We start from the raw sequence: 14,940 nt of genomic DNA on the forward strand, positions 1-14,940 counted from the left end.
GGCATTGGGTGCACATACAGTGGGTTTATATCCTTTGCAGCAATAGAGGAATACATTTAAATGAATGTCGCATCCAGAGTTTAGCTTTAATTTTAGGTGTTGCCTGGCTGTGCTGTGTGATGGGGCTCTGTACACCTCAGAACTGCATAGACAAACCCTTTTAGTATGTAGTACAGTTCCCTTATATTTATTTTATCTGTGTTTTATTGTCAATAATAAAACTATGACTACGTGCATTCACATGAAGAAGTGAGAAGTCATTGCTGTTGTGATAGTGGCAGTTGGACACTTAGGATTTTTTTTATAGCTTTACATATGAAGAAAGTCTTACCTCCACAACAAATAAGAGCAGCAACAAACAATGCAATATCGCTGTCATCCAGTTCCAGGGCATTGAACTTCATGGCAAACTCAAACTTCGGTTCCATCATGTCACCAATTGGCTTCCTCAAACTCTTCAAGAACTCCCGGGTAATAAAACCATTTCCATAAGCCACCAACATCCCGTCTTTGTTCATCACTGAAGCCAGCATGGCAAACATGGCTTCGTAGACTCCGTATTTTAACAGAGTCACCTGATCGTTTAGGTCCAGCTCAGTAAAACCCGGTATGGATTTGGCAAACTCTGTAAGTTCTGTGACCGTTTCTACCGAAGTGCACTGACAGCAGTGGAAGATGCGTACCTCGGCTTCTTTGTTCTGAATACCGTTGGCCACTAATTTGGCTACCAGTGTTTTCTCCGCCATACACAACGTCTCCATGTCATGTATCACAAATGGCTGCAAGGAAGACACAAATGTAGGTAGAATATGAGAATAAAGTGTACGTAACTGTAACCACTTCTGATATTTGCTTCTTTTTGGCTTGTTAATTATTTCATATGAAAGTGTTTTGTTATATCTGCTCGATAAGTACAACAAAATACCTGCTGATTATGTCAGCTGATAACTTCCTGTTCAGTCTGCCTGTGCTGAACTGCTATAGAGAAGAGGAGGGGGGGGTTCTGTAATTCTTTCCTAGGGTGGTAACTAATGATGCTCATGGGCTTAGTGTGAGCCCAGTTTGCCCACATCTGCGAAAAACTGTCACTGAAACTCCCCCCTCCAAGCCCAGTTAATTACGGCCGGGGCATTCCCTGGCCCACAGCTACACATTACAAAGGGCTTGGGAATGCCCCTGCTATAACTGATTGGTCCAGGAGGTGGTGTGTCAGTGACAGTTTTGCGCAGGCTTGGGTGAACTTGGTTTGCACCAAGCCCCTGCTCATCACTAGTGATGACGCTAGTCGTGTCCTAGGGTGAAAACTCTGCTCCTTCATAGATACAGCACAGTGAGTCAGCATTGTCACTGTAGGACAGGAAATGTGTTACTGGCAGGATGACCAAGAGGAAAATTCTTAGCTCCTTACTCCTGACGCTAGGCAAAAAACTGGAGACTTCTCAGTAGGTGGGGGGTTTGGCCACCGGCAGGGGCCGCCCCTAGGCTGTAATTGGTCTTTAGTTTTTTTGTGCCTAGCGTCCTTCTCCTGCAGGTGGCGATATTACCCTACAGTACATGATCTCCGATCTGTTCCCTGTGTCCTTCAATGAACGGGAGAGAAAAATAAAGGGAAGATGCATGAAAAAACGAATGCATGATCCACTATATCTAAGCTGCAGTATATTACATTTCTGCTTAGGTATGCTTTTAAAACAAGTAACAATGGCAGCCTGTTAACAATGGCAGTCTGTCACATGTGTCTTTTATTATGCCGAAAAGCAATCAGCAAAGCACAGTAACCCACAGGAGCCAATCACAACTCACCTTTTTTATACACCTGACTTCAATACAGTGCAGCCTGATTGGTTGCTAAGGGTCAGTGCCCTCTGCACACCACTCCACTGATCTCTGTACAGCCTGACAGGATAATCCCGATCATGTTTGCACTGAAACATTTGCCCCAGAGGCTGTTGATCACAAAGTAGCATAGAGGTCAGCCTGAAACATTGTGAGTGACCCTGCTGCAGGTACATTGCAAGATGAACAAGTTTACTAACGAACTCTGAGCTTCTGAACTTTGTACATTTACTCTATATCTATTAACCAGACGCTGCCCTGCATAAAAAGCAGCCTGATCCAGGAATACAAAACAACTTTTTACTTATGAATTCAACTTCTAGTGAGAATCATTGTAACACTAGCAGTGGATAGGAAGGGCAAAGGTAGCTTGGCAAAGGCAACAATTTAAGGTTTTGTGGCTCTTTGGTCACTTCTTTTCTCCCTATGAACACCATTCATAAGAGGTCAACAGGAACCAATGAGAGCTGGAGGGGACCACAGAGATTGACACTTCTGAAGTGTTGATTTTCCTTCAGGGGACCATTTCTTAGTGGCAGAAGCAGAGAGAAAGGTGTATTACAAGGGGAAGTCTAGGATTCTTTGGTCTGGGGGTTAACTACAACCAAGTGGTCCTTTCATGGTGAGGACAGGGCTAAAAAAAAGTGTGCTACGGTACATCGATTGGTGGCCATGGTGAAAGATAGATGTTCCTAAAGAACATGCTTTAGTGTGACACACCTTTTCACATCCTCAGCATCAGATTCTCAGCATTCAGACACAGGGCATCTCAGATCCACAAAGAAAGACGGTACTAAAAGAACTTCCTCAGGCGGATGGTGTGAGTACATGTCTGAATAAAGAGCAGATAGCTACAGTGTTTCCCCGAAAATAAGACACTGTCTTATATTTTTTTTGCCCCACAAAAACACACTAGGTCTTATTTTCAGGGGATGTCTTTTTTTTTTATGTGCAACAAAATGTACAACAATCTAAAGTTATTCATGTACAACAATCCAAAGCTATCTGGTATCACTCCGCCTGTCACAGTACCGGACAGCGGTACCAGCAGTGCGGACATCAGACAGTGGACAGCGCGGTAAAGTACGGTACCATTTACCTTTACATTAAGCAGTGCCTTCGGGGGACAGCAGTTGCTGAAGTATGGTACTGGAGTGCTCCCTGTCACTGCGCCGGCTGGAGGGAGTCCCCTGTCATCCCCTGATACAGTATGTCCCTGCAGGCTGATACCATCTCTCCTGGTCTTCAAGTTCCCCCTCACATGCTACCACCAAACTAGGTCTTATTTTGGGGGTAGGTCTCATATTACAGGAATCTTGAGAAATAGTGCTAGGTCTTACTTTCGGGGTAGGTCTTATTTTTGGGGAAACAGGGTGAAATAATGTCCACCATGGGTCACTGACTGTTGATGCTGCTCTGATTAATGCCTAAATTAAGACTTTTTCCACTCAGGGCCACCAGCCCAACATATTTTATTTGCACTGTCCTATGAGAGAAATGTCCCTCAGCACAGTCCTCCCTTGCTGGAGATTGTTTTTAAATGTGACAGGGTTGCTTTAACTAGTTGTAAAAAAACGGACGGACGGCACTGCTGCATTGGCGGGTCATTTTGTTTCTGCTCGCGGGCGCGCACGGGCAGAAAAGACCCGTGCAATGCAAACACCCGTTACCGGGTGTTTCACATATAGACGATCGTCGGCTCTATAGCCCGCCGATCGTCTATATGTGCTCGTTTTTTCGGGGTCCACAGGTGACATTAATTTCCTTAATATAGTAAAAAATAAAAACCCCAGTGGTGAATAAATACCATCTAAAGAAAGCTCTATCTGTCCCCAAAAAATGGTATAAAATAAATTTCAGTACAGCGTTGCATGACGTAATAAATGTCAGTCAAAGTACCGCAGCGCTGAATACTGAAAAATGGCCTGGTTGGGAAGGGGGTTTAACAGCGCGGATGTCAACTGGTTAAATTATGTCCCATTATGTTCTCTCTTGATACAGTCCTGAAACGTTAAATTTTTTTATCTGCATAAGTAACTGATCGTTCTTTTATGTTAGCCCAGTGGTGTTTTCTTTGTAAGAGCAAGTGTTCTATCTAATGAAACTTTCTGTATTTGTTGGAAAGAAGTGGCAAGTTTTTATCAGGAAGACAAGCAGAAAAGAACACACCTGCACTAGCACAGTCTGCACACAAGTTCAAGGAAGGTCAGACTGGCCTTGAGGGCTGCAACATTTATCACGGAGGACCTTTTCGGGTCTCTGGAGGGGGAACAGCCATAAAAAAATAAGAAAAAAGACTTACTGGGTTGCTGCCTTTCCCCGTGAGAATGGCCCGAGCTTTTAATTTGTTCATATTGAAGTTTTTCTGATAGGCATCATAGAGGAGTTTGGCCAGGGACAGAAGGTCGGCTATGTGAGAGTCCTTGATATCCTGCTCGCTGGTCAGAATTTCCGCCGTCAGCTTTGCTTTTTCTGAACGAGGCATTCTCCCAAACCGAATCGCTGAAAAGACACAAGGGACCTTGTAATTAGCAGAAAAACAAAGAGGCCATCGCTTGTCAAAGTGCCTGAAACAAGTAGGGTCTGTGTTGCCCCGCAAAAGCAACTAGATCCAGACATGAATTCTCTATCTGTCTAGTGCAGGTTCAAAGCAGATTCTGCTATGTACCAAAATCTAGTTTTTCAGTATATTTGGCATCAACCCTCACTGTACACAGTTTCCCTAAACACATAATTTTATGTAAATCTATTGCAACGTTTATTACCTGGAAATCCTGCCAGTACGAGCACTTCCTGTTGCAGATTGGCAACGCTAAGCCACTTCCTTTCAATGAGCAGCAGCATTCTCAGCCTGCTGTTTGCACATCTTTATTTGGCCTCTGGCCTGCCTATCTGATAGAACCAATAGGCAGCCCACCAGCCAACTCAAGAAGCAAACATGGGAGGATGGTAATGCTGGTGCTAATTGAGAGGCACTGGCTTTGTGTTGCCAGCCTGCAACAGGAAGTGCTGTTACTGGTAGGATCTCCAGGTATGAAACCTTGCAATAGATTTACAAACCATGATCTGTAAGCAGCGAGACATGATGCCAAACGTGCTAAAAAATAGATTTCTGGTATTACTATGGCAAATCCATCAGGGAATTGGGAGTTCTCTGGAATTCAGCTGATACTGGTGATATAACTGGTCACAAGAATAAACTGGCATTTCATCTCCTTCATTTAGCCCATATGTATGTAGCAGTGAGATGATGTTCAGCGCCCAATGCGACCTCAGAAAAGGGTGGAGCTCAGGAGACCTAGAGGGATTGACAGCTCTGCACTTACCCTTGGCTGCCGTAACTGGTCTCAAACATGACTGTAGGGGTGCGGAATTCCTAACACCCGACACCTGGGACATGCAGTTCCAAGCGCTGGGCATGTGTTTTTTTTCTACACTTAGCCCTGCTTTGGTCAAGCAGCTTGGCTAAAGGTAGAGCAGGGGGGCCGTTTTGTCAAGTGATCTGGGCGGCTGTACTGCCCCCCAGAACACTTGTAAGCGGCCTGTTTATCCCCCCTCCCCTCCACCATGGTTTTCTGGCAAATACATCAGGATGGAGAATGGGGAGCAGACCGGAGAACATCTGTACTCCAATCTGCTCTGTGTGATCAGTGAGACAGGAGTACTGTACTCACACATGGGCTTGTTAAATAAATAATATAATAACAAAGTTTAAAAAAAGAACAAGAAAGCAAAAATGAAATAAAAGTTTAAAAAAAAGTTAAAAAATAATTAAAACCAACCTCGCCATCTGCATGTAAATAAACGGGATGTGCGCGCGCTGAATGCTGCCCCCATTCTGTGACACATTGTGGTAGCTGGGCAGCAGCACTCTCTAACACGCACAATGTGCTGACCAATGAGAAGCGCTTCTTAAAAGACTGATGGGTTGGAATACACTGTCCTTTCTAAAGTATGTTCATACAGAATGACCTGACACTTTCATAACATGTAATAAAAAAAAACAGGTATTGTAACTTACCATTATGGGACATTCCCACACTAAGGCACTTTTCGAACCGGCAATATTGGCACTTGTTCCGATTTTTCTTCTGGATTTTACAGGCCCGCTCACAACGGTCATATACTAGTTTCAGGCGTATTGTTCTTCGGAAAAAGCCCTAAAAGAAGAATATGTCAGACTTTGCAGAAACATGAAATAAAACAAAATAAATCTTGCATTCTACCAGTCAACTGCCAAGGGAATGGTCCACTGAAAACGTTAATGCCTGGAAGCTGGTGGACTGAACAAACCACCAACTTCTTATAACTCGTGGGTTCTCCAAATAAATAACAAATACATAAGGTGCTCAGATATAACCCCTAGAGCCCTCCATACATACAGAGTTGGAGGTCAGTTTTTAGTGGACTATCCCTTTAAGGGCTAGTTCACACCATCGCTTTCTGGCCGCCACACTTTGTTTTGGGGCAGGAGGGGGCGTGGCGCTATATTGAAGTAATGCCCAAGTAATGCACCAATTGGGCCAGAACGCACTGGGGCTAGTGTGAACTAGCCCTAAGACAAAATCATCACAGACCATCAAATGTTTACATTTAGGAGAATTTCCCTTGAGCAGTGTGTGGCCCTGCCGACACCCCTCCGTTCGAAACCATCGATTTTTTAATTGACTTTTGTCGAAGGAGCTGTGCCGAAAATTGTTAGACACATTGTGACTGTAGCCAATCAACTGCAGTGATCTGTGATGTCATTCACATAATTGCCCTCCCACAGGCTGTTTGCAGATATAAGAAAGGAAGTCACCCAACACAAAACAATAACGAACACAGGAGTTCTGTCAGCTGCACAATAGAAGAACAGTGTTCAGAGATAACTTGGAAAACAATATGCTAGCACAGGGCTCAAAATTTCCACTCGCCACAGCGCTCCCTCGTCCGTCCGTCCGTCCCGGGGGGGGGGGGCGGGGGGAAAAAAAAAGCCTCTGTACTGAGTGCTTCCCATTCACTGAGTGCTGAGGCTGCTGAAAAAGAAATTGAGGATTTGGTGTCCTCAATTTCTTTTCTATTTTAAAAGGGAAATGTCAGGGGTCTGTTTGGACCCCTAATATTTCCACAAAGCCCCCCCAACAGTAAAAAATAAATAAATCATAAAATAAAAATAAAAAATGTAAAAAATTATTTTAAAAAAGTGAAAACTGCTCCCCCCCACACGCATATTATTAGACATGTGCGAAGAATAAAAATTAATTTCAGATGAAATGTGTATGTGTAATGCTCTGTGCATTGTGCTGTGGCTGTATGTGTAATGCCCTGTGCGTTGTGCTGTGGCTGTATGTGTATGGTGCTGTGTGCGCGTTGTGCCCTGTGTGTGTTTGTTTGTGTTATGCAGGGCAACTGGTGGCGAATAACTTTGAAGGCCTGGCTAGTAGCTCAGGACCTGACATTTTGAGCCCTGTGCTAGTATACCATTCATTAGTCACTTCATAGTTCATCAATAGACCTGATGGCCTGCTCACACAGAGGTAGAGTCTACCCGCCTGCATATGAAATGCAGTTGTACATACATATGAAACAGTAAACAAGTTAAAGATACCCTCCCCGGGTCTCTACATGTTTTACTCTAGAAAGTCGCTGCAATACAAGCAGCATATATGTGTGTGTAAATGACACTGCTGCAGGCAAACATATACAGTGACCAGCCATAGATACACAGGCTCTATGGAATCTCAATCCCCTCCAGGTATTCAAATACATGAGCCACACACTCTGCTGTGTTTTATGCTGAACTGCAACAAGCTTTATTGGTACCAGATAGGTCAGACAGACATTCTCTCCCTCATCAGGCATGGGCTTAATCATAGGAGTTGGTGTAAGTAAGCCAATTGGGTGAAATGTCTTGTTCGACGCAGGAAAAGAATGTGTGCGTGATCTATCTGGTATCAATAAAGCTTGTTGCAGTTCAGCAAAGAAACAGAGTAGAGTGCGGTTTATGTGCTTGAATGCCTAGAAGTAGAGTAAACTCACCTCTCCGGTAGCCCATTTCTCCTACCTCTCCTCTGTTCCCCTGCTCTAGCCTTGGAAAGCTTCTTTGGAATTCAATGCTTCTGGAACTGTTGGATCCTTGTGTCCCCCACTGTGTGTTTGGTTCCTTTCTTCCACCCATAAGTCACATAGGGGTTATAGGAAGGAACCATTGTATGACGTGGAACAAAGGCATCTAACACTCCCGGAAAGTGTAAATTGCCAAAGAGTCTTATGGAGGATGCAGTGGTAGAACGGATGAGAGGAAGGAGAATGAGCGAGGATACACTATCTAGAATAGTAGGGATCTTCTGAATTAAAAGATGTTGAGACCTGACAGGGTCTCTTTAATCTTTGACTGTCATTACAAAAAGCATGTTCCTGAAGGAAGCTGCAATATTATCTGTAAATGCATACTCCAAGAAAACACGCTTCGGTTTTCCTTTGATGAGAAGGTATTTCTGTACTGTCACTGCAATGTAAAAGGGTACCTATGGTCAAAAACTAAAAGTAAATCTGTATTTCTATACTGAATTTCCATAAGTTCTATCCCACTACTAATAACCATATCCATGCAGATGTTTGTAAACTTACTGAAGATGACATATGATGTACTTCCTCAATGCACATGAACAGCGTGTTGTGGCTTTAGAAATGCATGGAATGCTTGCCTTGTTACACAATATACTGTACCCAGCAACCTCATCTGCTGGTGAATATTTACAGTGCCCAGTTAAATATTATATTACATATACAGCACGGCAGGCGCTTCAAATAAAACAATGACAGATGCTGATTGTTAAATGCGAAGGAGCACGATGTGCGACATGTCCCGGGTTACTTTGTAAAGCAAAGAGTTCTGTGTACGCTGACAAAACAACCATCAGTCGCACAGCTCCTGCACTTTGTACCATCATACGATCATTCATTGCTTTATTGCCCTTAAAATCTGACAAAGTCAAATTAAGGTCAATGATATAGTCTTGTAGCATGGATAAAAAGGCATATGTCTACCAAGGTAAACCTTATCAAAAATACAAAATACTTATCTTATAGATCTTATAAACTTCAGAAACCGCAAGTGATCAAGAAGAAGGTACAAACATCTAATAACGTAATAATCCAATGTGCCATAAAGACCAGTAGGTTTAAACATTTTTCTATAAGCATTGGGGCCTGTTATTTCCCCACAGCCTTTTAAAAACATCACTGTGGAAAGAACCAGCGGGTACCCATTCCGCCCGCTATCTGCTGTATATTGAGCTGTCGTTAGATGGCTCAGTAAAAAGAGACCGTGCACCAGGCTGATCTGAGCAGCTAGTTACCATGTGATCACTGTGATGACTAGGGCTGCAACCAACTAATCCAATAATCAATAATAATCAATAACAAGAATAGTTGTCAACTATTCTCATTATCGAATAGTTGGCTGGATCCCCTAGCTCTCTCCTCCATGCTGAGAGGAAGGCACAGCAAGCAGTGGGTGGGTGCAATAGTGGCTTTTGCAATTTCAAATAACCAATAGCCGGCTGGCTATTGCACCAGGCCACTACCTGCTGTATTTACATTCAGCTGCCCTCGGTGGAATCTTGCCGCTGGCAGCTGTCATTCCCTGGCTGAAGCTCTTCAAACGCCATGTGCTTACAATACAATCATTTTTTTTAAATATATAAAAAGGTGGGGGAAAAAGTAATTTTTGGTTTGGGCCTGACAAATTCTGCTGTGAGAGGTGCGTGGCAGTGCCATTTATTTCAATGGCACCCTATACACACCTCCCACCCACAGAGTGATCGCCCGCACTGAAACACACGGTACCACAATGCCGTGTGTTCCATTGCAGTGCGATTCCAAAAAATTGTGCATGCAGTTTTATTCTGAAGTAAACTGTATGTTTGTAACACTCACATTTCATTTTAAATTAAGGATGGTATTAATTAAATTTTTCTTATCCGATTAATCGAAAAAATAATCAGCCAACTAATCGATTATGAAAATAATCATTAGTTGCAGCCCTAGTGATGACCAATCACAGCAAACACATGGTAGTATCTACATGGCTGGCATGTAGATTCCTCAGAGGAAGGAGAGGAGTCATAGTAATTTATGAATGGAAAATTAATTAATGGGTCAGCAGCAGCCGCTGATCCCTTCATTCATTTTCACTGTGATGCTTTTATTTTTTAACCCTTTCTGTAACCTCCTCTTCTACACATCTGATCCCCAGCCCGTGCATGTATTGTGATCTGTATATTAACCCCCTCATCTCCACCCTCCTACTATATGTGACCTGTTCATTAACCCCTTCACTTACTGCCCCCTCTGTGTATGACCTGTACATTTAAAGTATCTTGTGCACCCATACCAGGTTCCATGTTTTAACCCCCTAAATACCAGCATTTTTCTTCTTTTCTAGAAAATTGTGGCAAAAGATGTGATCACCTTGGGGTGTCTACTTTCCAAAAAGGGGACAATTTGGGGTTATTACTGTCCTTGTAATTTTATTTTAACAAAAACTAAGGAAACAGTTTTTTTCTTCCCAAGCTCGCTACTACGATGGACTACAATCTCACATTTAGTTTATTCATTTGTATTGAGATTGTAGTCCATCACAGGAGTGAGCTTGGAGTGGTGACTACTTTACAACACACACAGGGACCATGGGGAAGAAAAGTGGTCACCCTCCAGAAGGAAGGACAGTGTCAGCACCAATTCAGAGATGGTTTGAGGATCTACAGCCGAGTGATACACACATAAGATACATTTTTGTTAATAGTTAGGGTACTTGAATGTATTTTTAAGATTTAACTTCTGAGTGTAGTGTCACTTTAACACAAAGGTGATCCGGCTGCAATACTCATGTCCTCTCAGGTGTGGTCCTCAGCAGTAATACCTTTTTTACCACTGACTGTTCTCAGTCTTCCGGGGTGTTTGACGCCAGGTGCATCGTTTATGTATTTGAGACACACACACTTTACTTTTCCGTACCTTGCAGCCCTCGCAGGCATGCACTCCATAGTGAAATCCTGATGCTTTATCTCCACACACCCGACACTCGATGCTCAGTGACTTGTTGGGGTCTTCTGTGCCGCTCAGTGTTGCTGGGAATGTGATTGAAGACGGGCTGGATGCTGGTGAGAGGGTATCTGCAGCAACACCAAGAAGAAAGATATTGTGCTCACCCAGTGATCAGATAACATGGGGGGGGTGGGGGTATATAACTGAATTTATTACATTGTCTCTGATAATCTTTTATTATAACGTTGCAGTTTTCTTTCAGAAGATCTCTGGTCTACACAAAGAACATTTCTATGGATTCCACAGCAGAGCTTATCTCTAAAAATAAGCTGTTTGAAGCTGAAGTTTAATCTGCTTATGTTTTGCCTTCCATTGTTCTACCTTTCCATCCTCATCAACATGCTAATGAAAGAAAGCTGAACTCCGGCCTTCTCTTCAGTCTTGCAGAGTTGTACCGGCTTCCCTCCTGGACTGAAACTGCTTACTCTGATTTCACTGAACACTGTGAGCTTCTCCTAATGTGCATTAGAAACTGGAGAAAGTCAGATAGAGCCCACCTCATTTCCTGGCTGAAGGACGTTCAGCATCATCTAGCACTTTCCTCCCCTGCTTTAGTGTCCTGGCCCACCCATTTCATTTCTTGGATTTCTGTTATTTCAATCATGGAGGCTCAGCAACACATGTGGGCATTATCTAGGGTGGTCTGCATGCAATGGACTTATTTAATTTGCTGGCCCTGTTTTCCCTCAGATATGCCTGGAAGTGTAATGTTAGTTTGGGGTCTGTCAGTGATGTGTTTGAGGTCCTCTAGTAACTGCAATGCAAGGACAGTATTGGCTAGAAACAATTTGTTGAACAGCACCCCTGTCGTCATGACTACAGGCGATGCCCAACATTGATTTGCTGGAGGAGCAGCCTTAAATCTGAACTCCAGGATAAGCAAATATTGTCTAAATACAAAAGCCATGTGTATTCTTACTTGAATCTTGGTGAGCTTTGTTTGTGTATTCCTTCTAAATCTGTGCAGTAATCTAGTGTGAAACTTGGAGCTTCCTGTAATAAAGACCGGTCACTGCTGCTCTTTCTTTGTGCAGGGTGACTGGTCTAATCTCCGCCCCCTCCTGTAGTTTAGCTGTAGTGTAGCTGATATCGGAGTTTGCAAAGGCATTTTGTGCACCTAAAGGGGATTTTGTGACTATTGATGACATCTTTTTTTGCCAGGAGTTCAACTTTAAGCCTATCAGGGATCTCTTACTGACAGGCTCTGATGAGGACGGTATGACCCCAGAAACGTGTTGGCCATCAGCCCACATTGCTTCTCATTCTCAGTGTGTAGCATGGTAATAGGGCAATTACATTTTAGCAGTTTGGATGACTTGTGTCTGGAGCAGTGTGGTCACGTTACAAACATTTTAGTCTTCTGCTTTTGTGAGTAGTATTTTATCATTTTATATCGGTATTAAAGAGGAGATCACTAGAGGAGGATAGGCGCTCTTTACGTCTATTTGTGATGGGTATGAGCTGGTGCACCTCAGTGGAGTGTGGACAATTGTGGCTGTGCTTGTGAAGTTGCCAGGGCCAGAAATATTTTGGTTTTACATCAAGTGTAGGGAATTGCTAAAGAAGAACTCTGGACATTTTAAAAATGAACCCTTGCAGTGGGGCTAGCACCGCACTGAAAGGGTTAAGTGTTCGTTTCGGTCTAGGGTCTAAAATAAAACATATATACTCACCCGATCCTCAGTCCCACCTGGCTGCTAAACCAATCCCTGCAGCCTCTTCTGCCCTGGACTTTGGTGGTCTAAGGACCCTGGAGGTCATCACATGTAATACAAGTCCATTGACTTGAATGAGCCATGAGGACGCCGAGAGACATTCCACCGTCAGAGCCCAGGGGAGAGAGGTAAGCACTGACTTCAGCAGGACCAAGGATCGGGTGAGTATATCTTCTTTATTCCGGCCCCTGGGCCAAAACAATCAGTTTACCCTTGCAGTGTGGGACTAGCTCCACTGCAAGGGTTAACTTTTTTTTAATTGCCCAGAAATCTTTACCTGCCATGTGTGTTTTATTGGGAAGATTTATTTCACTCCCTGTCCTGAGGACACGACAAGACGTAAGGAAACATCTCTAAAATGCCAGAACTCCCCTCTCAGCCTCCGTATTCGTAGTCGCATAGTAAGAATTCACCCCTATTCCACATCTAGAGACAAATTACACATTTTGTATGTTCCTTCTTTTTCAGTCTTGGTGATTTATGAGGTTTATTGGATAAATGCAAGAATCAGACAAACTGAAAAGTTCAGTGCTGAGAAAGCGTTCAACAATATCTGTTTCCTGGGTTTGGAGGGCAACGCATGGTGGGCCGCAGTCAGACTATTCTTAGTTTACTAGTTCAGAGCCATTGCAGAGATCTCATGAATGGCTTTGCTGTAATTTATTCAATAGTTCATTCTACAGGTCACCTTCCCCCACCAATAACAGATGGAGAATTATTCCCACAAATTCCTACGGCCTACTCCCTGTTCTTCCAGGGAAGTTTCCAGTTATTCACCTGATGCTGCCCTAAACTCTGGCCTCTCAGGAGATGACACAATGCTCACTAGGTTGCCATTTATTGAAAAAAAGTCAGCTTTAATGAGCAAAAAAATGATGCAAGCAATAGGTCGTAAAAATTATAAGAACAACGCCACACAAAAGAAAAGCGGATCACTGTTCAATTCATGACTGGGTCTTTTCCAACCCAAGAGCCCAGCAGGGAAATCCCTATGTGCATGGGTGAGGTACTGCCAGGCAGAGTTCTCCATCTATGAAGTATCCACTACATGATCCATTAATGTGTCTTGCACCACTTAGCAGATTATCCCAAGGAACATATAGAAAATTCATTGATTGCGGATAGCTGAACCTGTCGCTGTTGTGTTAGAGGTTAGGGGTGGTCCTACCATTCGGTTCCTAGCGGTAAAGATCTAATTGAGCCTTCATCCTACTAGGGCATCTCAGTGGCATCATTATCATGGACAATTTGCTAAAATTCCATAAAAAGCTGCTTCTGTTTGTTACATATAATCTTACTCAATGTTTACTTGAAATGAATTCATATGAAGACCTGATCCCACTCATTTGGTACTATAATGTCACACTAAAAGTGCTGGAGAAACATGCTCGCTCGTTTTCCCCTACCAATGCCTAACAACTGACAAGAAAGGTACCTAACCCATGTCACTCACCATCCTCCCTTCTTTTTGTTCTTTTGTCTACTTTATTTTTATCTTTTCTATTTTCCCTTTTCCTTCCAGTCTTCATTTTTGTTTTAACATTTATTAAACACAAGGGGAGCAGAATGATATATTTTGCATTTCATATGGGCAGCACAGTGCCTTAGTGGTTAGCATTTCTGCTTTGAAGCACTGGGGGTCCCCTGTTCGAATCCCAGGCACACACAATCTCCATGGAGTTTGCATATCCTTCCTGTCCTTGTGTGGGTTTCCTCTGGGAGCTTTTTTGTTTTAACATTTATTAACCACAAGAGGAGCAGAATTATATATTTTCCTCCCACACTACAAAGACATGCTGGTAGGTTAATTGACTCCTTTCTAAAAATTGGCCCTAGTGTTGCATGTATCCATATGAAATAGGGTCCTTAGATTGTAAGCCCTTCGAGGACAGGGATTGATGTGAATGTACAGTTTGTAAAGTGCTGCATAAAATACATACAATTTCTTATGGGTGGTATTTCCCATTTTGTGTTTACCCCTTCCTTTCTTTCCTATTAACACTGTGACTTTGACTTGTCTGAACCTCTTGTCACCTTTAAAGTGGACCCACACTCAAATGTTCACATAAAGCTATGTTAAGAATCTTGCTAAAATATGTACCCTTACTTAAGATAACGCTGCTTTCGGCTCCCTTCAGTCATCTGTTCCGAACCTTAATCCTTTCAACATCTGATATCACTAATCGCCTAGGCCTATAGACATGTAGCAAGGAAAGGAACTTGGAGCTGCATTGTAATCAGCACCTAGCAGCAGCCAGGCTTGCCTCCAGAATTCACTCTGATAAGAAGCTATTTT

At 43.1% G+C, this 14,940-nt stretch overlaps 1 protein-coding gene across 2 annotated transcripts in view; it reads right to left on the bottom strand.

The window, feature by feature from the left end:
- PPARA (peroxisome proliferator activated receptor alpha) overlaps positions 1-14,940 on the bottom strand; it is a 55,789-nt gene that overhangs the window by 2,361 nt on the left and 38,488 nt on the right. The window contains exons 4-8 of one of the 2 annotated variants that reach the window (XM_018570332.1): positions 10,840-10,997; positions 5,858-5,996; positions 4,139-4,338; positions 1,894-1,896; positions 332-779 (exon numbers count right to left, since the gene is read on the bottom strand). In XM_018570332.1, the coding sequence (XP_018425834.1) occupies positions 332-779; positions 1,894-1,896; positions 4,139-4,338; positions 5,858-5,996; positions 10,840-10,997 (948 nt within the window). The remainder of the gene's footprint in view (positions 1-331; positions 780-1,893; positions 1,897-4,138; positions 4,339-5,857; positions 5,997-10,839; positions 10,998-14,940) is intronic. The other variant, XM_018570325.1, reaches the window with a different exon arrangement.

The sequence above is a fragment of the Nanorana parkeri genome, unplaced genomic scaffold (assembly GCF_000935625.1).
Source record: "Nanorana parkeri isolate BGI_ZX_2015 unplaced genomic scaffold, ASM93562v1 scaffold38, whole genome shotgun sequence".
Classification (NCBI taxonomy): domain Eukaryota; kingdom Metazoa; phylum Chordata; class Amphibia; order Anura; family Dicroglossidae; genus Nanorana; species Nanorana parkeri.